Genomic DNA, 26698 nt, shown 5'->3' with positions numbered 1-26698 from the left:
AAGCAATAGGGATAACCGTGCCCTGGAGAGGATTGTGAAACAAAAGCCATTCAAAAATGTGGGGGAGATTCACAAAGAGTGGACTGCAGCTGGAGTCAGTTCTTGAAGAACCACCACCCACAGATGTATGCAAGACATGGGTTTCAGCTGTCGCATTTCTTGTGTCAAGCCACTCTTGAACAAGAGACAGCGTCAGAAGCGTCTCGCCTGGGCTAAAGACAAAAAGGACTGGACTGCTGCTGAGTGTTCCAAAGTTATGTTCTCTGATCAAAGTAAATTTTGCATGTCCTTTGGAAATCAAGGTCCCAGAGTCTGGAGGAAGAGAGAAGAGGCACAGAATCCACGTTGCTTGAGGTCGAGTGTAAAGTTTCCACAGTCAGTGATAGTTTGGGGTGCCATGTCATGTGCTGGTGTTGGTCCACTGTGTTTCCTTAGGTTCAGGAAGTTTTAGAGCACTTCATGCTTCTTGCTGCTGACCAACTTTATGGAGATGTATATTTCATTTTCCAACAGGACTTGGCACCTGCACATAGTGCCAAAGCTACCAGTACCTGGTTTAAACACCATGGTATCCCTGTTCTTGATTAGCCAGCAAACTCATCTGACCTTCACCAGGTAGAAAATCTATGGAGTATTGTGAAGAGGAAGATTCGAGACGCCAGATCCAACAATGCAGAAGAACAATCTGAGCTCTCATAACACCTGAGCAGTGCCACAGACTGATCGACTCCATGCCACGCTGCATTGCTGCAGTAACTCAGGCTAAAGGAGCACCAACTAAGTATTGAGTGCTGTACATGCTCATACTTTTCAGTTGGCCAACATTTCTAGAAATCTTTTTTTTTTGTATCGGTCTTAAGTAATATTCTAATTTTCTGAGATACTGAATTTGGAATTTTCATTAGTTGTCAGTTATAATCATCAAAATTAAAATGAATAAACACTTGAAATGTGTCAGCCTGTGTGAAATGAATGTATACATTATACAAGTTTTACTTTTTGAATGGAATTACTGAAATCATTTTTTTTTTCATGATATTCTAATTATTTAACCAGCACCTGTATGATGTCAGCTATAGACTTGTACCAATCTACACACCTTAATGAAGACATGGCTGGGAGCTTTGCATTTTTCATTTATTGTGAGTGTTGGGGTTCGCTTTGGCCTCCTTTCACAAAATAACACGTTAACTCCCAGAGTTGGTCTGATCTTTCCATGTAAATTTAGCATGTTGTCCTTGGGGTTTTGTATGAGTTTTCTCTCAGATCTCCTCATTCCTCCCATTGCTGAAAACATGCCATTTATTTATTTATTTATTTTTTCTCTTGTCTACACATGCTGTCAAAGGTCAACACTACAAGAAGTGCAATCTTTTTTAGACAGCAATGCATTTTTTGTTATTGCAATTAAATAAATTGCATTATTTTTTTATATTATTTTATATTATCTCAGAGACTCTGTCGTTGTTATGCTTAGTGGTATCAGCAGCATAAACACCCTGAGAGCACAGAACAACAATAGATTCATACGTTTACATGGGAGCTTTAATTCCTCTTTAAAGCAGAATAAAATGTAATTTCTCTTTAACCTGACCTTGTAAACAGTTAATTCCTAATGCTAATTTAATTCCAAATTAAACTTAAATCTGAATTAAGTGGCTGGTTTATTCCGATTTTAATTTCGAATTAGATAATTCCTCTTTCTTGTAAACACTTGACTTGCTTAAAGCCGCTTTAAGTTCATTTGGATTGTTTTGCACTTGCACGACTTGTGGCGATGATGTGCTGGTGACGACATTATCCAAGATGGCGGTGGCCCGGACTCGAGATGACACTATTTAATAAGAGCCTTAAAAGACATGGATACGGACCTCGGTAAACGCGGTAAATGGAACAGGCTTTGCCGTTGGACTGGCACTAGGACTCTGAGGTGGAGTAAATGCGTCCCCGTACTGCATTCACAGGCTGTAATATCACCAAGTTTATCATTTTACCTGTTGTTTGATCTACTATTTTTACCAGGGAGCAAATATTTATTCCTGGTGATTGTTTTCCAGAGGTTTAGCGAGCTTTTTACCGGTGATTAGCTCCTATCTCCCTTCCGCTCTGGGGTCCAAACTGTAATTGTGTGTTATTGTCGAGCTGTTGCTTCAAAACTACAATCAAAATAAAACATCACAGTTCTCATGTGGTCTTCTGTGTTATAGCCGACAATAAAAGGTTTGTTGTGTGTTTCTCCCGATCGACGTGATACATCATGTTCTCCCCCTGTCCAACCCCCAGACCTAAAGCAGAATTATCTAAAGCCGAATAAACTGGTTTTCCATGTAAACTTCAGTTCAGGATTTACTATGTCCATGTAAACACGAAGCAGAACGTTTTAATTCCGAATGATTTAATTCGAAACAACTAATTCCGAATTAAAAAACATCATGTAACTGTGGCCAATTGGGACTCACACACATAGAAACCTCTGAATCCCAGACCGGTCTGCCTCAAAAACCCTTTGACCAAATAAACCCTGTGTCCACATCTGACCAGTTAACCCTACAACTTCCCTCCTTCTCATTCCATTTAAAACCGCCACAACAATATGTTGTTGCTTTCAGATATTATACACTTTATTGCTCAAATTTGAGCTCATTCGTTAGTTTTGTCAATTTGTTAGTTTTTCTTTTCTTGGTTTCATTAAAACAAAATGCACAGACCAAGGAATTAGAATATACAACTCACACTTAGCTAAAACCCAGCTGACCCTAAAAACAAACGCTGCATTGAAGTTATTTTTAAAGTTAAAGCTGAACGTCATCTTGTCCTTAAAAGCTGCTTTCTCGTGTTTGTATCTCTTGTTGTTTATCAGGTGGTGTATGGGATGTGTTAAAGTCTCACACCTGTTGAAATTATTTTGTACACCAAGAACACAACTCTAGTTCAGATTTGTCACTATTAATGGGAGGAGGAGACAGTTTGGCTTTGAGCTCAGGTACAACAGCTGTAATTAATTACAACTAATAACCAACCAATCAGGATATGCAGCACAGTAACACTGTGACTGTATCACATACAGGGATTACAGTGGTGCATAGTAACACCTGGGTTTACTGTCTATTTTTAAAGATACCGTGTTCACACCTACGTGAAAAAGATGTCAGTCGCTGATTGTGGTGAAAACATCACTTTGGGAACCAAGACAGCAGGTGCAAGTGATGATTTTCAACCACAGAAAATGGCTTTCACTGATTGGATGCCAGGCCTGAAGGCTTTCATGTAGTGAAAAATCCCAACAGACATTGAAACACAATTAGATCCAACATTGCAGGAAGCCATCCTCATGACTCTGACTTAGCCGCATTTAGTTTGCATAATATGAGTTTGTTTTTATTACCACCATCACTCTCTACACATCATTCTCCTCCTGTTCATAAATGTGTGCAGGGTAAGTTAGAGGTGTTGCTGCATTAAAACGGTATATTATCATTTCTTAATTAAAAGATATTGCTTAATCCACACTTTTGAGCATAAGGAAGGAAAATTGAAAGCAAATTTTAAATTTGCAAAGCTTTGTAATGCTTTTTTTTTCACTTTTTAGTTTTATTCAAATATAGATACTCATTGTCGGATATGACTATAATGTAGAGATTAATTCAGGGTTCCTGCAAATCCTTAAAATGTCTTAAATGGCATCAAATTTATATGAATCTAAAAATAAGGCCTTAATTGTCATTAAAATGTCTTAAAGCACTGTTTCAAAAGTGTTAAATTTTAACATTTAAGTATGAATTTATGATTGTAATCTCACATTTCAAAATAATGGTAACATTAGTTTTTTTTTTTTTAAACTGTCACCTCTGGAATAATGACTGATCTAAGCATTTTTACTGGAAAGAACAAAGGCATTTGTCTGCATTTCTAGAGTTTATTGCTCTAATTGTATGTTTTTATTGTTGTTTTGTGTTTATTTTAGGTGTTGTAGTCTTCTGCAATTCTGTATGTTTCTGGTGTCATTTAGCGTATATTGCGTTCCTTTTTTGTGTTTTGGAGTTATTTTGCATATTTTTCAATTAAATATGTTTTTTATTGTTGTTTTATGTATTTTATTGTTATTTATGATGAACCGAGTGTCACCTCTGCAACCTGGAGAGGGGGCGGGGTATGAAGTGTCTCATTTGCATTTAAAGAGACCGCACCAAAACGAGTTGCTCTCAGTAGCACATCAGAAAAGGGGTAGAAAAGGGGCCTGTGGAGCTATAATAATTCAGACCCAAGCATTGCAGTTCCGCTTTATATAGACCACAACTGTATGATTTATTTGTAAAAAGGAAGGATTTAATAGCATGATATGTCTCCTTTAATGATTAAAGCTGCCTGGAGACAAAATATGTTGATTGTAGGCCTCATAGATCACTAGATTGCTGTTTGAAAACTTGCTTTAATCTCCACTAAAAACACACATTTTAGTGACATTGTCAGAAAAGTTTTTGCATTGCATTGTGGGATATGGAGTCCGATAGACAGGTGGATAGAAGTGTTTTTACTTCATTCTTACCATGATTTTTTTTTGTGTCTTTGCCATACAAGGAAAACAGTGATTTGATTGATAATATATTTACTCTTTATTTACATTTTCACAGTTTAAATGTCCGTTCATACACATTGTGAACACAGACAATGGTGTGGAAGTTCATGGATTTTGTTTTAAACTTTAAACCATGGGTGTTTCAGCAGGTCCTCTAAACGCGGTCGAAGGGCTGGATCCATCCTCAGGCACTGACTCGCGAAGCTCTTTCCCACTAGAGAGTAAAATAAGAGGACAATTTAAGAACACTGAAGAACAATGATTGTCTATAAATCAGGGGTGTCAAAGATTCAAAAAGGAGCAGCTATTTCTAATTTGACCAAAAAGGTCTCACAATAGTACATAAGACTGTCATTTTCCTATCATATGCCACAGTTTTAATAATATCAGAATGTACTTCGATTTATCGGCACAACAACAAAGGTAAAACATTTTCAATCATCATTATTTAGTGCTTCTTATGCCATTATTATACTTGTTCAAACCACTTTGACTAAAATGAATTTGACACCCCTGCTGGACAGTACAGTAAAGTGTTTGTGTTTGTATTTGCATGACTTACAACGAGAGAGATGGTTAATGGTCTGTTGTTCTTCACTGATGAAATCAAACGTATCCATGATGTCATCACTGTACAGATTCTGAAGGAGTATCCCAATCTGCCACACCGTGGTTTGTTCTGCGTGGTACTTTTTACAAGAAAAATACTCTGGTGGGGCAAAGGCGAATGTACCTGAATACATAAAAAAAGAAAAAGTGGTCAGAACCAGAGTCAAAGAGGAAAATAGTGGATTCAAAGATGTGCGACCAAGAAAAGAATTCAACACTAACCTTTATAGTCGTAATAGGGCTTGTCTTTGACCCAATCACTGCAGCCGAAGTCGATGATCTTCACAGTTTGGGTTCCATTGGTGGAGGTAATGAGGATGTTCTCGGCTTTTATGTCCCTGTGGAACACCCCATTTCTATGCATTGTGGCCGCTGCATTGATGATTTGATTGATGATGTCCTGTAACAGAATGAGACAGAAGGGTTAGGGTAAGGCTGTGTCATTAATTGTACTGTAGTCCACAAGATCCATGGTATTGTTAAGAAGTTCCATTATTATGAGCACCTCATCTCGAAGCTCAAAGACATCAACCAACTCAATGATTGCTGGGTTATGATGGCCGCCTCTGACAAGCTTTCAGGCTGCCTTCATCATCAGCACAACCTCAAAAACTGCCAACTCACATACACCCTGGAATTTTAGAAAACAAGCAGCCCACGTTTCAAAAACGAGCCCAAAATCTGAAAATGGGAATTTCTGTCACATTGATGAGAAGAATACTTACTTCCACCAGTCGGTATTTTACTTTGTTCCTTGGAACATGCTTTATGGCAACCTGCAAGACAAAAAAACAAGCATTTAATCACACTGTTCATGGTTTTTAAACTCTAAAGTCACTGGAATTGTGTGTAAACTGTCTATGTGAGACACTTTTGGGTTTTTTAGTATTTTTGTAACATTTTTCACTGTAGTATCAAAACATGCTTTGTAAATTTTGGTTTATCTTTATGCAGAAGAGTGCTTTTTCTGATAAAATCTAACGTAAAATAATCACAACAAATCTGGACTAATCTGTTCTACCCACTGATTATGACACTGGGCCAGGATTGGGGTCAATTATAATTGTAATCCTGTAATTGATAATGAATTACAATTATGACATAATTATAATTGTAACTGGAAATATATGTTGCGGTTGTTACTGTAATAGAATTGTAAATTAATTCATATAGTAATTGTCATGGAAATGTAATAAAAACTTTCATTTACATTTCATTAAACACAAACCTGGGGAACCGTGTTACAGTTCTATGGTTTACACATACATAGTTAACATTTATTAAAATATGTTTCATATCAATTTTACCAAGAGATATGAAACAAACTGGATGATTGATAATGTGTTTTAGTGTATTTTACAGTTGATTTAAGACATGGGTCAAAACTGATCTGTTATCTTCAGAGATGCTAACAGAAAGCTAACACAAGGGAAGGGTCACGTTTAATGGTTTGATTTATTAAAGGCTCAGTAATTGTGATTAATTGTAATTGAACTTTATTAATTGAGATTGTAATTGTAATTTACTTTCAGGGGAAAAATTATAATTGTAATTTTAACAATAATCGGAAAAATTGTTAGTCGTTGCAATAGTAATTGAACATGGATACGTGTGTGTGTGTGTGTGTGTGTGTGTGTGTGTATAAACTTACATCCTTGTTGTCAAACAGGCGAATACCTGCGTAGACTCTCCCATAACCACCTTCACAAATCAGCCCGCGCTCCTCATAAAGTTTTTCAAAGTCCTCTGCAAACACACAAACCCACACATTGGTTTGAAAATTCAACAATTTAGATGTTCAGATGATTTTCTACTGCGGACTAAAACAAACACACAGCTGGTCCGGGTATTGACAGCTATAACTTTCTAAGATTGTGAAGATGACTTCACGAACCATCAAAGGTCAATCATTCATCTGAAGTCATGATTTTTAATGTATATTAACAGAGGAAATACAGACTGAAGCAGTAATAATTATTAGAAGTAAAATGAGTGCCTGCAATAATCTTCTATCTTTGACTACAGACAAGGCTTGTTTAGCTTTGTTACTTACTTCTTTTTGAGAACCAAGTCTTTAATTTTTCCCTTGCTTCCTCCAAGAGGATGAATGGTGAATCTTCAGAGGTGGAGTTAACCTGAGGATCAGACTCCAAAGAGGGAATGCAAGCTGGTGTGGCTGGTGCCATCGGTTCCACATCCTCATGTGAGGTTGTGGGGCTGGATTTAATTATATCAGACAGTGAATTTTTGCTGTCTGTGTCTTCACAGTTCTCCAATATTTTGGCCTCCTTCGTTGTGGCCAGGAGTGAAAGGCTTCTTCTGGCTTTCAGGGTTGTCTTTGGTTTTTACTCTTTATTTACATTTTCACAGTTTAAATGTCCGTTCACACACATTGTGAACACAGACAATGGTGTGGAAGTTCATGGATTTTGTTTTAAACTTTAAACCATGGGTGTTTCAGCAGGTCCTCTAAACGCGGTCGAAGGGCTGAATCCATCCTCAGGCACTGACTCGCGAAGCTCTTTCCCACTAGAGAGTAAAATAAGAGGACAATTTAAGAACACTGAAGAACAATGATTGTCTATAAATCAGGGGTGTCAAAGATTCAAAAAGGAGCAGCTATTTCTAATTTGACCAAAAAGGTCTCACAATAGTACATAAGACTGTCATTTTCCTATCATATGCCACAGTTTTAATAATATCAGAATGTACTTCGATTTATCGGCACAACAACAAAGGTAAAACATTTTCAATCATCATTATTTAGTGCTTCTTATGCCATTATTATACTTGTTCAAACCACTTTGACTAAAATGAATTTGACACCCCTGCTGGACAGTACAGTAAAGTGTTTGTGTTTGTATTTGCAAGACTTACAACGAGAGAGATGGTTAATGGTCTGTTGTTCTTCACTGATGAATTCAAACGTATCAATGATGTCATCACTGTACAGATTCTGAAGGAGTATCCCAATCTGCCACACCGTGGTTTGTTCTGCGTGGTACTTTTTACAAGAAAAATACTCTGGTGGGGCAAAGGCGAATGTACCTGAATACATAAAAAAAGAAAAAGTGGTCAGAACCAGAGTCAAAGAGGAAAATAGTGGATTCAAAGACGTGCGATGAAGAAAAGAATTCAACACTAATCTTTATAGTCGTAATAGGGCTTGTCTTTGACCCAATCACTGCAGCCGAAATCGATGATCTTCACAGTTTGGGTTCCATTGGTGGAGGTAATGAGGATGTTCTCGGCTTTTATGTCCCTGTGGAACACCCCATTTCTATGCATTGTGACCGCTGCATTGATGATTTGATTGATGATGTCCTGTAACAGAATGAGACAGAAGGGTTAGGGTAAGGCTGTGTCATTAATTGTACTGTAGTCCACAAGATCCATGGTATTGTTAAGAAGTTCCATTATTATGAGCACCTCATCTCGAAGCTCAAAGACATCAACCAACTCAATGATTGCTGGGTTATGATGGCCGCCTCTGACAAGCTTACCAGCTGCCTTCATCATCGGCACAACCTCAAAAACTGCCAACTCACATACACCCTGGAATTTTAGAAAACAAGCAGCCCACGTTTCAAAAACGAGCCCAAAATCTGAAAATGGGAATTTCTGTCACATTGATGAGAAGAATACTTACTTCCACCAGTCGGTATTTTACTTTGTTCCTTGGAACATGCTTTATGGCAACCTGCAAGACAAAAAAAAAGAGCATTTAATCACACTGTTCATGGTTTTTAAACTCTAAAGTCACTGGAATTGTGTGTAAACTGTCTATGTGAGACACTTTTGGGTTTTTTAGTATTTTTGTAACATTTTTCACTGTAGTATCAAAACATGCTTTGTAAATTTTGGTTTATCTTTATGCAGAAGAGTGCTTTTTCTGATAAAATCTAACGTAAAATAATCACAACAAATCTGAACTAATCTGTTCTACCCACTGATTATGACACTGGGCCAGGATTGGGGTCAATTATAATTGTAATCCTGTAATTGATAATGAATTACAATTATGACATAATTATAATTGTAACTGGAAATATATGTTGCGGTTGTTACTGTAATAGAATTGTAAATTAATTCATATAGTAATTGTCATGGAAATGTAATAAAAACTTTCATTTACATTTCATTAAACACAAACCTGGGGAACCGTGTTACAGTTCTATGGTTTACACATACATAGTTAACATTTATTAAAATATGTTTCATATCAATTTTACCAAGAGATGTGAAACAAACTGGATGATTGATAATGTGTTTTAGTGTATTTTACAGTTGATTTAAGACATGGGTCAAAACTGATCTGTTATCTTCAGAGATGCTAACAGAAAGCTAACACAAGGGAAGGGTCACGTTTAATGGTTTGATTTATTAAAGGCTCAGTAATTGTGATTAATTGTAATTGAACTTTAGTAATTGAGATTGTAATTGTAATTTACTTTCAGGGGAAAAATTATAATTGTAATTTTAACAATAATCGGAAAAATTGTTGGTCGTTGCAATAGTAATTGAACATGGATACGTGTGTGTGTGTGTGTGTGTGTGTGTGTATAAACTTACATCCTTGTTGTCAAACAGGCGAATACCTGCGTAGACTCTCCCACAACCACCTTCACAAATCAGCCCGCGCTCCTCATAAAATTTTTCAAAGTCCTCTGCAAACACACAAACCCACACATTGGTTTGAAAATTTAACAATTTAGATGTTCAGATGATTTTCTACTGCGGACTAAAACAAACACACAGCTGGTTCGTGCATTGACAGCTGTAACTTTCTAAGATTGTGAAGATGACTTCACGAACCATCAAAGGTCAATCATTCATCTGAAGTCCTGATTTTTAATGTATATTAACAGAGGAAATACAGACTGAAGCAGTAATAATTATTAGAAGTAAAATGAGTGCCTGCAATAATCTTCTATCTTTGACTACAGACAAGGCTTGTTTAGCTTTGTTACTTACTTCTTTTTGAGAACCAAGTCTTTAATTTTTCCCTTGCTTCCTCCAAGAGGATGAATGGTGAATCTTCAGAGGTGGAGTTAACCTGAGGATCAGACTCCAAAGAGGGAATGCAAGCTGGTGTGGCTGGTGCCATCGGTTCCACATCCTCGTGTGAGGTTGTGGGGCTGGATTTAATTATATCAGACAGTGAATTTTTGCTGTCTGTGTCTTCACAGTTCTCCAATATTTTGGCCTCCTTTGTTGTGGCCAGGAGTGAAAGGCTTCTTCTGGCTTTCAGGGTTGTCTTTGGTTTTTACTCTTTATTTACATTTTCACAGTTTAAATGTCCGTTCACACACATTGTGGACGCAGACAATGGTGTGAAAGTTCATGGATTTTGTTTTAAACTTTAAACCATGGGTGTTTCAGCAGGTCCTCTAAACGCGGTCGAAGGGCTGGATCCATCCTCAGGCACTGACTCGCGAAGCTCTTTCCCACTAGAGAGTAAAATAAGAGGACAATTTAAGAACACTGAAGAACAATGATTGTCTATAAATCAGGGGTGTCAGAGATTCAAAAAGGAGCAGCTATTTCTAATTTGACCAAAAAGGTCTCACAATAGTACATAAGACTGTCATTTTCCTATCATATGCCACAGTTTTAATAATATCAGAATGTACTTCGATTTATCGGCACAACAACAAAGGTAAAACATTTTCAATCATCATTATTTAGTGCTTCTTATGCCATTATTATACTTGTTCAAACCACTGTGACTAAAATGAATTTGACACCCCTGTTGGACAGTACAGTAAAGTGTTTATGTTTGTATTTGCAAGACTTACAACGAGAGAGATGGTTAATGGTCTGTTGTTCTTCACTGATGAATTCAAACGTATCAATGATGTCATCACTGTACAGATTGTGAAGGAGTATCCCAATCTGCCACACCGTGGTTTGTTCTGCGTGGTACTTTTTACAAGAAAAATACTCTGGTGGGGCAAAGGCGAATGTACCTGAATACATAAAAAAAGAAAAAGCGGTCAGAACCAGAGTCAAAGAGGAAAATAGTGGATTCAAAGACGTGCGATGAAGAAAAGAATTCAACACTAATCTTTATAGTCGTAATAGGGCTTGTCTTTGACCCAATCACTGCAGCCGAAGTCGATGATCTTCACAGTTTGGGTTCCATTGGTGGAGGTAATGAGGATGTTGTCGGCTTTTATGTCCCTGTGGAACACCCCATTTCTATGCATTGTGACCGCTGCATTGATGATTTGATTGATGATGTCCTGTAACAGAATGAGACAGAAGGGTTAGGGTAAGGCTGTGATTATACTTCATGTTTTATTTGCTAAATAAAACAAACTTCCACGATATAGGATATTTACAAAGAATAAAGCTCCTCTGCCCCGCCCCTATCAAAGCTAAAGCTAAAGCTCACCTAGCCTGCAGGCCAACACGAGGAAAGTTTTTGCAAGCGATCTTGAAACATAGCAGGAGAAACGCAGCAAAAACGCTTGGTAAACTAAAATTCTCTAATATGGGAACACTTTGGGTTTGATAATAAAGACCTAAAGCAAAGACACATCACGTGCAAGAAGTGTTTTGTTTTGTGCAAAATTGAACATTCTTGATTTTAGTGTTTGAAGGATTTTATTTATGTTTAAAGAATATATTTTATATTATTTTGTAGAAAAAATTATGTTTTTGGTTGACAAATAATCATTTCAATTACCGTAATTTAAATTGTGACTAAAATAATGGTGATTATTATTTTTTCTGTCATCGAGCAGCCCTAGTTTAGGGGCAGTGAGGGGAGGAGCCACACAGTTTGGAGACATAGTGATAAAAGTCGTACTTACCTTGACTTCATGTTCCTGTATCGTTAGGTCATTAATTGTACTGTAGTCCACAAGGTCCATGGTATTGTTAAGAAGTTCTATTATCATGAGCACCTCATCTCGAAGCTCAAAGACATCAACCAACTCAATGATTGCTGGGTTATGATGGCCGCCTCTGACAAGCTTACTAGCTGCCTTCATCATCAACACGACCTCAAAAACTGCCAACTCACATACACCCTGGAATTTTAGAAAACAAGCAGCCCATGTTTCAAAAACGAGCCCAAAATCTGAAAATGGGAATTTCTGTCAACATTGATGAGAAGAATACTTACTTCCACCAGTCGGTATTTTACTTTGTTCCTTGGAACATGCTTTATGGCAACCTGCAAGACAAAAAAAACAAGCATTTAATCACACTGTTCATGGTTTTTAAACTCTAAAGTCACTGGAATTGTGTGTAAACTGTCTATGTGAGACACTTTTGGGTTTTTTAGTATTTTTGTAACATTTTTCACTGTAGTATCAAAACATGCTTTGTAAATTTTGGTTTATCTTTATGCAGAAGAGTGCTTTTTCTGATAAAATCTAACGTAAAATAATCACAACAAATCTGAACTAATCTGTTCTACCCACTGATTATGACACTGGGCCAGGATTGGGGTCAATTATAATTGTAATCCTGTAATTGATAATGAATTACAATTATGACATAATTATAATTGTAACTGGAAATATATGTTGCGGTTGTTACTGTAATAGAATTGTAAATGAATTCATATAATAATTGTCATGGAAATTTAATGAAAACTTTCATTTACATTTAATTAAACACAAACCTGGGGAACCGTGTTACAGTTCTATGGTTTACACATACATAGTTAACATTTATTAAAATATGTTTCATATCAATTTTACCAAGAGATGTGAAACAAACTGGATGATTGATAATGTGTTTTAGTGCATTTTACAGTTGATTTAAGACATGGGTCAAAACTGATCTGTTATCTTCAGAGATGCTAACAGAAAGCTAACACAAGGGAAGGGTCACGTTTAATGGTTTGATTTATTAAAGGCTCAGTAATTGTGATTAATTGTAATTGAACTTTATTAATTGAGATTGTAATTGTAATTTACTTTCAGGGGAAAAATTATAATTGTAATTTTAACAATAATCGGAAAAATTGTTAGTCGTTGCAATAGTAATTGAACATGGATACGTGTGTGTGTGTGTGTGTGTGTGTGTGTGTGTGTGTGTGTGTGTGTGTATAAACTTACATCCTTGTTGTCAAACAGGCGAATACCTGCGTAGACTCTCCCATAACCACCTTCACAAATCAGCCCGCGCTCCTCATAAAGTTTTTCAAAGTCCTCTGCAAACACACAAACCCACACATTGGTTTGAAAATTCAACAATTTAGATGTTCAGATGATTTTCTACTGCGGACTAAAACACACACACAGCTGGTCCGGGCATTGACAGCTATAACTTTCTAAGATTGTGAAGATGACTTCACGAACCATCAAAGGTCAATCATTCATCTGAAGTCCTGATTTTTAATGTATATTAACAGAGGAAATACAGACTGAAGCAGTAATAATTATTAGAAGTAAAATGAGTGCCTGCAATAATCTTCTACTTTTGACTACAGACAAGGCTTGTTTAGCTTTGTTACTTACTTCTTTTTGGGACCAAGTCTTTAATTTTTCCCTTGCTTCCTCCAAGAGGATGAATGGTGAATCTTCAGAGGTGGAGTTAACCTGAGGATCAGACTCCAAAGAGGGAATGCAAGCTGGTGTGGCTGGTGCCATCGATTCCACATCCTCATGTGAGGTTGTGGGGCTGGATTTAAATATATCAGACAGTGAATTTTTGCTGTCTGTGTCTTCACAGTTCTCCAATATTTTGGCCTCCTTCGTTGTGGCCAGGAGTGAAAGGCTTCTTCTGGCTTTCAGGATTGTCTTTGGTTTTTACTCTTTATTTACATTTTCACAGTTTAAATGTCCGTTCACACACATTGTGAACACAGACAATGGTGTGGAAGTTCATGGATTTTGTTTTAAACTTTAAACCATGGGTGTTTCAGCAGGTCCTCTAAACGCGGTCGAAGGGCTGGATCCATCCTCAGGCACTGACTCGCGAAGCTCTTTCCCACTAGAGAGTAAAATAAGAGGACAATTTAAGAACACTGAAGAACAATGATTGTCTATAAATCAGGGGTGTCAAAGATTCAAAAAGGAGCAGCTATTTCTAATTTGACCAAAAAGGTCTCACAATAGTACATAAGACTGTCATTTTCCTATCATATGCCACAGTTTTAATAATATCAGAATGTACTTCGATTTATCGGCACAACAACAAAGGTAAAACATTCTCAATCATCATTATTTAGTGCTTCTTATGCCATTATTATACTTGTTCGAACCACTTTGACTAAAATGAATTTGACACCACTGCTGGACAGTACAGTAAAGTGTTTATGTTTGTATTTGCAAGACTTACAACGAGAGAGATGGTTTATGGTCTGTTGTTCTTCACTGATGAATTCAAACGTATCAATGATGTCATCACTGTACAGATTGTGAAGGAGTATCCCAATCTGCCACACCGTGGTTTGTTCTGCGTGGTATTTTTTACAAGAAAAATACTCTGGTGGGGCAAAGGCGAATGTACCTGAATACATAAAAAAAGAAAAAGCGGTCAGAACCAGAGTCAAAGAGGAAGGATTCAAAGACGTGCGACCAAGAAAAAAATTCAACACTAACCTTTATAGTCGTAATAGGGCTTGTCTTTGACCCAATCACTGCAGCCGAAGTCGATGATCTTCACAGTTTGGGTTCCATTGGTGGAGGTAATGAGGATGTTGTCGGCTTTTATGTCCCTGTGGAACACCCCATTTCTATGCATTGTGACCGCTGCATTGATGATTTGATTGATGATGTCCTGTAACAGAATGAGACAGAAGGGTTAGGGTAAGGCTGTGATTATACTTCATGTTTTATTTGCTAAATAAAACAAACTTCCACGATATAGGATATTTACAAAGAATAAAGCTCCTCTGCCCCGCCCCTATCAAAGCTAAAGCTAAAGCTCGCCTAGCCTGCAGGCCAACACGAGGAAAGTTGTTGCAAGCGATCTTGAAACATAGCAGGAGAAACGCAGCAAAAATGCTTGGTAAACTAAAATTCTCTAATATGGGAACACTTTGGGTTTGATAATAAAGACCCAAAGCAAAGACACATCACGTGCAAGAAGTGTTTTGTTTTGTGCAAAAATGAACATTCTTGATTTTAGTGTTTGAAGGATTTTATTTATGTTTAAAGAATATATTTTATATTATTTTGTAGAAAAGATTATGTTTTTGGTTGACAAATAGTCATTTCAATTACCGTAATTTAAATTGTGACTAAAATAATGGTGATTATTATTTTTTCTGTCATCGAGCAGCCCTAGTTTAGGGGCAGTGAGGGGAGGAGCCACACAGTTTGGAGACATAGTGATAAAAGTGGTACTTACCTTGACTTGATGTTCCTGTATCGTTAGGTCATTAATTGTGCTGTAGTCCACAAGATCCATGGTATCGTTAAGAAGTTCCATTATCATGAGCACCTCATCTCGAAGCTCAAAGACATCAACCAACTCAATGATTGCTGGGTTATGATGGCCGCCTCTGACAAGCTTACCGGCTGCCTTCATCATCAGCACAACCTCAAAAACTGCCAACTCACATACACCCTGGAATTTTAGAAAACAAGCAGCCCACGTTTCAAAAACGAGCCCAAAATCTGAAAATCGGAATTTCTGTCACATTGATGAGAAGAATACTTACTTCCACCAGTCGGTATTTTACTTTGTTCCTTGGAACATGCTTTATGGCAACCTGCAAGACAAAAAAAACAAGCATTTAATCACACTGTTCATGGTTTTTAAACTCTAAAGTCACTGGAATTGTGTATAAACTGTCTATGTGAGACACTTTTGGGTTTTTTAGTATTTTTGTAACATTTTTCACTGTAGTATCAAAACATGCTTTGTAAATTTTGGTTTATCTTTATGCAGAAGAGTACTTTTTCTGATAAAATCTAATGTAAAATAATCACAACAAATCTGAACTAATCTGTTCTACCCACTGATTATGACACTGGGCCAGGATTGGGGTCAATTATAATTGTAATCCTGTAATTGATAATGAATTACAATTATGACATAATTATAATTGTAACTGGAAATATATGTTGCGGTTGTTACTGTAATAGAATTGTAAATTAATTCATATAATAATTGTCATGGAAATTTAATAAAAACTTTCATTTACATTTAATTAAACACAAACCTGGGGAACCGTGTTACAGTTCTATGGTTTACACATACATAGTTAACATTTATTAAAATATGTTTCATATCAATTTTACCAAGAGATGTGAAACAAACTGGATGATTGATAATGTGTTTTAGTGTATTTTACAGTTGATTTAAGACATGGGTCAAAACTGATCTGTTATCTTCAGAGATGCTAACAGAAAGCTAACACAAGGGAAGGGTGACGTTTAATGGTTTGATTTATTAAAGGCTCAGTAATTGTGATTAATTGTAATTGAACTTTAGTAATCGAGAATGTAATTGTAATTTACTTTCAGGGGAAAAATTATTGTAATTTTAACAGAAAAATTGTTGGTCATTGTAATTGTAATTGAACATGGATACGTGTGTGTGTGTGTGTGTGTATAAACTTACATTCTTGTTGTCAAACAGGCGAATACCTGCGTAGACTCTCCCATAACCACCTTCACAAATCAGCCCGCGCTCCTCATAAAGTTTTTCAAAGTCCTCTGCAAACACACAAACCCACACATTGGTTTGAAAATTCAACAATTTAGATGTTCAGATGATTTTCTACTGCGGACAAAAACACACACACAGCTGGTCCGGGTATTGACAGCTATAACTTTCTAAGATTGTGAAGATGACTTCACGAACCATCAAAGGTCAATCATTCATCTGAAGTCATGATTTTTAATGTATATTAACAGAGGAAATACAGACTGAAGCAGTAATAATTATTAGAAGTAAAATGAGTGCCTGCAATAATCTTCTATCTTTGACTACAGACAAGGCTTGTTTAGCTTTGTTACTTACTTCTTTTTGGTAACCAAGTCTTTAATTTTTCCCTTGCTTCCTCCAAGAGGATGAATGGTGAATCTTCAGGGGTGGAGTTAACCTGAGGATCAGACTCCAAAGAGGGAATGCAAGCTGGTGTGGCTGGTGCCATCGGTTCCACATCCTCATGTGAGGTTGTGGGGCTGGATTTAAATTTATCAGACAGTGAATTTTTGCTGTCTGTGTCTTCACAGTTCTTTAATATTTTGGCCTCCTTCGTTGTGGCCAGGAGTGAAAGGCTTCTTCTGGCTTTCAGGGTTGTCTTTGGTTGTGACTCCTGAAACCCTTCCTCAGCCTTTGGTTTCTTGCTGTTTGACAGCAGAACATCCTCTTTGTCAGCCTTCCTTTTCCATCGCCTTCCCGTTCGGAGCAGCCCGTCCTCATCCTTTGTCGCCACCTCAAGGGTTCCACTTGGTGGGGCCTTAAAGTGTTGTGGGATGGGTCCTTCTGAAAAGAAGAAGATCAGCATGTTAGTGTGTCCTCTACATTTCTTGTATATTTCTATGATTAGGAGCCAGGGTTTGGATCAATTATAATTGTAATTGCATAAATGATAATTACAAGTATGGCGGAATTATGATTGTAATTTAAATTTTAATAATTTGTTGCTGTCGTAATCATAATTAAATTGTAATTTAGTTCAGATAGTTTACTTTGTATTTGTAATTACTATGAAAATTCTATAAGAATTGTCAGTTTCAGGGCACCCCCCAGACTAGCGACAACCACCACCTAGGGCTGGGCGATGTGGCCTTTTTTTAATATCTCGATATTTTCAAGCCTTCAAGTATATCACGATATATGATATATATCTCAATGTTTTGCCCTTGCCTTGAGATGATGCTTTGATGCATACAATTGAACCAGAATGCCAATACTCAATATATATTGATGTTTTCTCTGTGATGTAATTGGGGTTTCCCCTAACTATATAGCATAACGTACCTATTAGTGTCTTTTTTCAGAGGCAAACCCTTAAAATAAGGTAAGTCAGTTAAAACCACATGCCAAATGTCAAACAGGGACCTTTAAGTGTAGAGAACAACATCATAATTTATAAAACAAATTATGTGCATTTGTGCACATTTTAAAAACAACTTCAGCTGACCAAAGTGCTGTACAGTTTTTTGTATTGCTACAAATAACTGTCAATTATTGATTTATTATTACTGACAATTGTGAATTTATCAGATACTATTATCAGAAGTATAATAATATAACACTTACCACTGCTAACACACACACACACTCTCACTGTAATGATGGCCTTCTGAGGACTGTCCCTTTAAGGGAGCCATGGTAACGTGAGGTCAGACCTACCCCCGAAGAACTGCCCCTGGTCAGTTTTTATATGACATAAGACTGGGGAACCATGTTATAGTTCTCTGAACAATTCTACACATATGTAGTTAACAATTATTAAAATGTGTTTCATATCAAGCCTTCACACATTTTACTATTTAAAAAAAATAAAATTAAAGCGAGGGATATGGTGACACAAAAACGGCTCAGACGTCCACACCATAAATATTAAAACCTATATTTTCATTGATTAGGAAGCCTATCAAGGTAACCAATAGATAGGAAAGAAATTCGATGATAGATATTTGTTTTTAATGTATTTTACAGCTGATTTAGTACCTGTTTTTATAAGAAACAGAAATGTAACACAAGAGGAAGGTTAACTTTGATTAGGTTATTTATTAAAGGTTCAGTAATTGTGAATAATTGTACTTCAACATAATTGCAATTGAATTTCTTTATTCTTTTCTTTTTTTGGGGGGGCCCGGATAGTACAAATATAATATGACACAACTTACAGTCCCAAGTTTTTAAGTATATATGTATACAGTATAAATAAAACATCTATGCATACATAGTTATATAATAAAAAACTAAATAAACAACATTGTTCCTATTCTGTGGTGGTTTAGGGATACGGCGGTTTACTCCTGTTTTGGCACCAGTTAGCTTTCAAATTTCATGCAACAACTTGACAGAATGGTTAACCCTTGACATTTTTGACTAATTTACAGCAAAGAAATACACATTTTATCACTGATTTAAAGCTAAAAGGTCTAAAATACACTCTTATCTGACAGAAATCTTCCCATTAAAAAAAAAAAAAAGACATTTAATAAATCAGAATTACACAGAGAAACTGAGCTGTAAATACCTTTGGTTTTCTTTGTGGTCCCGGTCTGTTCATGTGTTGAAATATTTCTTTGGAAATCCATGATTTCTGAAGAAGTTTCAGTTAGCACCTTTCTCCAGGAGAAATGAGCTAAAATGATCAGTTGGACACTCGTTGAAAGAGCCTGGAATTGTTTATTTTCCGTTACAACTTCTAAGCCAATCAGGAGCCAGCAGTGGGAGGAGCCTACACCACACCGCTACTTCAGGTGCGGTGTGGCTTGGGGGCGGAGCCTGAGGGCAGTGGGGGCGGGGCACTCTCCATGGGCTCCTGCGTAAAGCAGGGCGGTATTATAGCGTTCACGGTGATACCGGTGTAATTTTGGGGGACGTTTTATTTAATTGAAATATCATGATAACGTCTGGGTGAAACGCGCATGCGCAGTGCCGTTGTATGGCGCGAGGAGCATGGCGGCGGCGGTGGCAGCGGCGTAGTCTTTGGCAACCGAGGAGGAACTAAAAGGAAGGGGAAAGCAGCGCATTGACCCCGACTGACCAACCAGAATGGTCCCAAAAAGGGCGCAACTTCAGTGGTTTTGAGCAAACGCTGGGGAGAGCTCACTACTGCAGTGACGCGATGTTTTACTCGTGATATAATGGCTATTCAGAGGGTCGAAAGAGAAGGATTTACACTGATGCTTAACGCGTTTGATCCCTCACAATACACTAAAACTGTGGTTCCTGAACTTTACACAGTCCTGTACCCCTTCAGACATTTAATCTCAAGCCATGTACCCCCTCCTTCTGCACAGTTAAAAAATATAATCATGAAATGCAGTGTTTTTCAACCTTGGGATCATGATCCCATGTGGGGTCGCCTGGAATTCAAATGGGGTCCCCTGAAATGTCTAATAATTTATAATAATAAAAAGAAAATACTGAATAAAAATGTATTTTGAAAATATTTTCATTATTATTCTTTTTCAAATTTTAACATCACGCAACAATCGTAAACAACTGTATTCTATCTAGCTTCTTTCTCAAATATAAATCTAGCTAAAATAAAATGTAGAATAAAAATATCTGAGCTGGTGCATGTTGTCATTTTGTGCATTAATCCTGGCAACAACAAACATTGTCAAAAGCCAATTCCAGAAAGAAAGAAAAAAAGTCTCAGGAGACACCAAAAATGTGTGAGATTAAAATGGGGTCACAACCCAAAAAAGTTGAGAACCACTGATGTAATGCCATACACAATGTAGCTCTACAGTGTAATTTGTCTCTGAATTTGACCTATCCTGTTGAGGAATGATATATAATAATATTAATTTATAAAAAACAATAGTAATCTGTAACCATGGGTAGTCTTACATTGGCTAATGTGTAATTTGTGGCAATGCATGGAGGCTCCTGACTGCTGGTACATTAATATTCTAGTTTCCAATTTTAATTTTTAGAGTATTTTTTTGCAGTTTTATGTTGCAAAGTAAATACCTTTGTGGACAATATATATGTAAATGTATTGTAAATGTCAGCCTATTTTTATTTGAAGGGCCAGTTGCTTGTATGCACTATTGTTTTTGGTACAAATATATATATATATATATATATATAAAAGAGCTCATTGCTCATTTGAAAGTATTTTTTTTCCTTTTTTAAAATTTGTAGCAATAAAGTTGTGCAGTTTGCAAATATTTTGTCTAGCGTCATTCATATCATTATCGCAAATTTATATTGTGATAAAATATATCGCCCTGCCATAGTCCTGTGGTGCTATGGTCTGTGGGCTGTCTGGGGCCCCGTAGGGCCTGGTATTTGACAATCGCCGGGCGTCAAGAGTGGAGTGTGATCTGGCCCTACGTCACCGTGTGGGGAGGAGGGAGTCAGTGTCCCATCTATAAACACACCCACTCATAAATATTCTTAAGTAGGCCACAAATCAGCCTGTTTGTGTAGAGTTGTTCAGAAAGTGACTTTTCAGAGGCTAAAACTCAGGAAAACAGGCGAGTTTGGGAAAATAAACCTCAAATACTATGTTTTTGTGGTTCTTAGAACAATAGTATAACATGGGACCTTTAATACAGGAAAGAGCAAAGGAATTTGTCTGTATTTCTGTAGTTTTGTATGTTTCTCAAGTCATTTGTTGCTCTAATTGTGTTTTTATTGTCATTTTGTGTATTTTTTTTGTTTATTCTAATTGTTTGTGTATTTTTCTGTTACATGGAAAAAGCTCAGAAACTGAATTATGCAAACTGAAGTAGGTGCTATGATGCTTTGTATTTAATTGTGTACCACTAGAAACATGTTGTTTATGCATTCGCAGATGCTCATTAGTTTCTCTGTTCAGATGATGAGTTGGAAACTGTTAAGAATGTACGTAACGACATTTGACATTATAAATGAAAGCATCAGAGTTTTTCTTTGGTGTGCAAATGATCAACTTACAGCACACAACAAGCATCATTTTTCACCTTGTACCGTGTCAGAAGTAGATGTAAAAATAGATACATGTCCTTACTGTCTTTAATATTATCCACCATCCAACATGGTTTTATTTTCACTTTTTGTGCATTTCTCAACATCCATCTTCAGATTAATTAGATTCAACCTTACTAATTTCTCGAAATATTTCATTCCAATTATGTGTGTGTGTGTGTGTGTGTGTGTGTGCTGATGACCCTTCATCCATCTGTGTGCTCACTAATTTGCTTTGGTGTGTCTTGTACGTTATAGTGGCTTTGCAAGGTTGACACTCTGTTGATGAATAGTGCTGGCCTTCTTCTGTTCTCCTATGGTGGAACTTTTGATCTCGCTCTCTCTCTCTCTCTCTCTCTCTCTCTCTCTCTCTCTCTCTCTCTCTCTCTCTCTCTCTCTCTCTCTCTCTCTCTCTCAATTCAATTCAAAACAGCATTATTGGCATGAGAAAACAAATAATAATATAAAATAATAAAATAGGCTTTCACTATGTATATATGTAGAACAAAATTTACACTTAAGTTATAAATGTTATAAAAGGGGAAAAGGTTATGCACAGAATTTTACATATATTAAAATACACACAAATATTCATGCATGCATGGGCAGACTATCTATATATACATAAATGTAATGGGACTATAGGGTCTATGAGGGCTGGAGGTCGTTAGAGAGCCTTTTCTCTCCATCTCTCTATCTTCATGCACACAGACACAGATACTGATTCATATATTTTTTTCTTCTTGTGTATTTGTGCGTACGTGTTATCAGGGTTTTTCATCTTAGAACACGTCTTGTAAGTAGGCAGGTTTTGTTTGAGGTAAACCTGAGACGAGCGATACGTTTTTGTGCCTGTATAAACCAAATGCTAACACATCGTTTTGCTTTGTTTACCTCTAAACAATACCAGTTAGATGCTGCTGAGCTGTTCTCTGCTCAGCAACTACAACTAAAAAGTCTGGACCAATGATTGAAATAAAGTTGCTATTTAATCATGTCCAGATTTAACATCTAATCATAAACTAATGAATGTTTTTAACACTTATGTCTGGTGAAGTCTCTTGAGACAAAATGCTTTGGGGCTCGTAGGACTCTGAAATCAATACTTTGAAGGAGCTCTGGGGATAATAAGCTGCTGTATCAAATATTTCACTGGTAATAAATGACTTGAGACTTGAGGAACCCCAGCGGAATAGGAAAGCCATTGCTTTTGCAGCTTCATTTTGCATCATTCACTTCAGGTGTCGGAGAACATGCTGTACATATTGGCCTAATAAAAGAATAAACAACATTCTCTTTAGTTTTGTTGAGCTACTGTAAAATATATCATGAAATTAGAAGCTTTTGATACTTTAAAACTCACAACAGGCTGAACAATCATGTGATCAATAAAGTATCTATTGGTTGAAGATTATATGTATAGGCTTGTGTCATAATATATCTTTAATATCAAAGTGGAACATGAGCACACATTAACTGAGCATTGACTGCATTACAGTAAGAGTAACAGGATGTGATCAAACATTAGGTTAGGTTTAGGTGTTTGGCTGTCTTTACTCTTGTAAACACTTAACTTGGAGGTTAACCGGTATTTATATGCATGAACTGTTATACAGGGTTCACGTGGATCCTTAATAAGTCTTAAAAGGCATTAAATTCATGATCTATAAATTGAATTGAATCAAATTTTTCAGAAGTCTTACATTTTAACACATAATAAGTCTGATTTTATATGATTGTAATTAGTCTCACATTTCAAAATAAATGTATAAACAACATGGGAAATTGTAAATTTAACAAAAATTGCCTGTCCAATAAAGATTTTTCTTAATGGTTTTTATTTTTTTGGCTATTGTTGTAGTCATATCGTGTGTTTGGAATAATTTTTTTACTATTTTCTTTGTGTATTTTACTGTCATTTTGTGTTTACTGCCAGTTGCACGTCTACACCAGACACTAGAAAAAAAATATCATAACCCTATGTAATTGATGTGGCGTCCCCCCCCCCTTATGTTTACTGTGAAGTTTTTTTTTAATTTTATTTCAAATGGCAATAAAAAGTCTTTAAAAAGTCTTGAATTAAATTTGACTCAAGCTGTAGGAACCCTGGTTATAGTATCCATGTTTACAGCCTTAAAGTATACCAGAATACACTGAAGCTGACCACTACACATCATTGTTTGTTAAATGTGTTGCATGGTGCGTCTGTGGATAGGAATATTAAACTGAAATACAAAAGTAATTTTACCCTAAGGGAAGGTATATGTTGTGTAGGAGCCATAATGTTTGTAGTATATTTATGTATGTGTGACACAGTGTTTGGTTGCTGTGGTAACGTACAGGGAGGCAGGGTCACATGACAACTGGTAAAAAGTGCCTATTTCAAAAGGGTGTGTTTTCCGGCTGTCAAAAGGAGAAAGGAGAGCTGGGTAGCTGTATTTTTAGTTGACCGCTTTGTGTGGCCTCGATTCCATGCTGTTACATATGTTATACTGTGTACACATAATCCACCCAGTGTGTAACTGTGAAAGCCGCGGTTTTATTAAATCACCCAAACCACATTCAAGATTCAGTGCGCTTCCATCGTCACGGCGGCAGGGTGTCTGACAGGTACAGAAACCATTCTCTTGCTCTCAAGCGACAAGGCTGTTTTGGAGTCGCTACAGTTTGTGTTATTAGTATTTCATGAGATGAGAGATAATCACACAGGAGTCATTTGTGTGTTCATTGTTTAGTCTTTCATGGTTTCACAGTTTAACACAAACACCGTCGGATATTTCAGTATAACTCATCCAGCTGACCCTCACCAGTTTGCTTTGTGGGATTCCTCAATTTAATGACTTTTCTTTATCACATGCTCTCTGCAGCATTTAAAGCATGAGAAGACGAGTCAGAATCTTTTACAAAAACGTGAAAATGTGATCATTTCACTAAAGGCATGCAGCTAGTTTATTTGAGAATTTATTTAAAGGTTCAGAAATCTGCTATTTTTCACCCATCTCCATTTGTTGTAAGAACCCCAACAACATAGTATGTAGTAGTTATTTTCCAAAACTGGCCTGTTTTCTGGAGTTTTAGCCCTCTGAAAAGTCACATTCTGAGCAATTCTAAAAATGGACTGTTTTTGGGCCTACTTATGCATATTCATGAGTAGGCGTGTCTGTAGACACTATCCACACACTGTTGTTCTTGTTTTCAGCCAAAAAACTGCACATTACAGTAAAACACATGGCTATTTAAGCGGCTATTGTGATTGTGAGTCTGAAAAACACTGTTTCATGAAGTAAGTGCACTGCACGCCAGCAGTATACAGTATTTCTGCAGAGCCAGAGCAGGAGCAGAGGAGTTCAATCTCTTCAAACACTTATCAGAGCATTCTTGTCATCATCTTGTCTAGTGATTACAGGAATAGTCCATTCAAGGTGCTAGTCTACTGTTTTGTCCAACTCAAAGACGAAACGAGGAAGAGTTCCCAGTTCGTGACATTACGACACAGGGGAAATCCAACTCGCCCGTTTGGAGCTGACTTTTTACGAAATGCGGAATAACAAGAGAGGGAAGAAACAGAACTTTTTCAACTTTAGACCTCTCAATGAGGCTAAAGAGATGTATATCACTGTAGCAAAACCATTAGAAAGTGATTTTTTTTATCATACCTCCCCTTTAGATTTGGTTCAATCAAAATAATTTATAATAGTTAAGCCATTCATAGCCTTTTGAACTAAAATGAGTTTGATAGACATGTTTTCAAATTACATCAATGGGCCAAGAGAGTGAAAATGGAATCCATTGGTTGTGGATGGGCTCTTTGGAGGCCTGGATGATATAGTTTTCTATTTTTGGCAATAGAGAAAATGACACTATTGCCTAAAATTGTATTATTTTATTTTAGTAAGTGTGCAGCTATCTGTGGGTGAACCACTGACTGTCGGTCGGAGGCACAGTACAGATGTTTAGTTGTCCTCTGTAAATCTCCTTCAGTTATGAGTGTTGAAAGCACTGAGAGAGGTTTGAGGAGACAGTGCATCACTGTTTCACCAAGAACTCATCAAGAGCTCTGTTCACTCACCTTCCACATGGCCCCTCCTGCTTCTGTCTTAAAGGAGCCACGTCCCGGATGGCTTTGTGTTCTGAAAACTGCTTTCAGCAACTCAGACCTGCCCTGAATGAAGCCTTACAACAGAATTTACTCACACGATTCATCCTTAATGACAAAAGACAAAACTAAAATATACAAAGCGCTCAGGCAAAAAATTAAAAAGACAACTGAATAACAACAATCACATCTTGCTTGAGAATGATGCAGAATTAAGTTCATAAAACAAATAAAAGGGCCTTTGTGGCCCTTTTATCCAGTGACTCTGACTCATTATTGTTTTTCTTCTAAAACCACACCGAGAAAAAAATAGAGTTTATATCGCCTATCACAATTTTGAGGAAAAATATCAAGATATGAATTTTGTATCATCTGACCAGCCCTATAGCTCTTTAAATGCCATTTTATTGCTAAAGAAGGGACAGTTTGTGCTTGTGAAGCTGAGAGAATTTTTAAAAACCTGTGAAATGAGACAAAAAGCTCTAAAACTTTTCACCAGGAGCTAGAAAAGCACAATGTTTGCTCAGCCAGTGACTGATTCATGAGAGTATATGGATAACCTCTGAAGATGGACGGAGTGTGTGGATGAACATGTCAGCAGCTTTAACAAATGGTGGAGCAGCCATTAATCAGGAGAACAATTGCCCGAGAGTTTGTGAACAATGTCAAATACGAACTGAATGATGAGTGTGATGTAAGTTGAAGAAAATAGAGGTTTTCTTTTTGGGATGTAATATTTCACCATTATTAGTTGCCAGAGTAGGGCTGGGCCATTTTGCGTTAAAAAAAATTTCAGTTTTGATTCGATTTTTGATTTTCTGCAGACATCAGATATATTGTCAAAAGTGCATTTG

At 36.8% G+C, this 26698-nt stretch overlaps 3 protein-coding genes across 5 annotated transcripts in view; 1 reads left to right on the top strand and 2 right to left on the bottom strand.

The window, feature by feature from the left end:
• The window catches only part of LOC114478327 (transmembrane protein 65-like), a 58322-nt gene that overhangs the window by 9870 nt on the left and 21754 nt on the right, over positions 1-26698 (top strand). The window lies entirely within an intron of this gene.
• LOC114478326 (serine/threonine-protein kinase pim-2-like) lies at positions 4645-10524 on the bottom strand. Its single transcript, XM_028471324.1, has 13 exons — positions 10160-10524; positions 9758-9852; positions 8835-8885; positions 8615-8740; positions 8332-8509; positions 8063-8233; positions 7239-7714; positions 6837-6931; positions 5911-5961; positions 5691-5816; positions 5408-5585; positions 5139-5309; positions 4645-4790 (listed from the first exon to the last, which is right to left on the bottom strand). Exons 1-7 carry the CDS (start codon positions 10290-10292, stop codon positions 7620-7622), a joined length of 849 nt encoding a protein of 282 aa, XP_028327125.1. The 5' UTR covers positions 10293-10524; the 3' UTR covers positions 4645-4790; positions 5139-5309; positions 5408-5585; positions 5691-5816; positions 5911-5961; positions 6837-6931; positions 7239-7619.
• LOC114478325 (serine/threonine-protein kinase pim-2-like) lies at positions 12317-19442 on the bottom strand. 3 transcript variants are annotated; one of them, XM_028471321.1, is made up of 10 exons: positions 19317-19442; positions 17120-17587; positions 16718-16812; positions 15813-15863; positions 15500-15718; positions 14749-14926; positions 14486-14656; positions 13663-14137; positions 13261-13355; positions 12317-12368 (listed from the first exon to the last, which is right to left on the bottom strand). In XM_028471321.1, the coding sequence occupies exons 1-8, from the start codon at positions 19375-19377 to the stop codon at positions 14043-14045; spliced, it is 1338 nt and encodes a 445-aa protein (XP_028327122.1). In that variant the 5' UTR covers positions 19378-19442; the 3' UTR covers positions 12317-12368; positions 13261-13355; positions 13663-14042. The 3 variants fall into 3 exon arrangements, with proteins under 3 accessions (XP_028327122.1, XP_028327124.1, XP_028327123.1); XM_028471323.1 differs by having other exon boundaries at positions 15593-15718; XM_028471322.1 differs by having other exon boundaries at positions 17120-17584; positions 19317-19434.

Source organism: Gouania willdenowi, chromosome 16, assembly GCF_900634775.1.
Source record: "Gouania willdenowi chromosome 16, fGouWil2.1, whole genome shotgun sequence".
Classification (NCBI taxonomy): domain Eukaryota; kingdom Metazoa; phylum Chordata; class Actinopteri; order Blenniiformes; family Gobiesocidae; genus Gouania; species Gouania willdenowi.
Note: the sequence above shows the minus strand (reverse complement) of the source record. Positions and strands in the feature narration are given on the sequence as shown.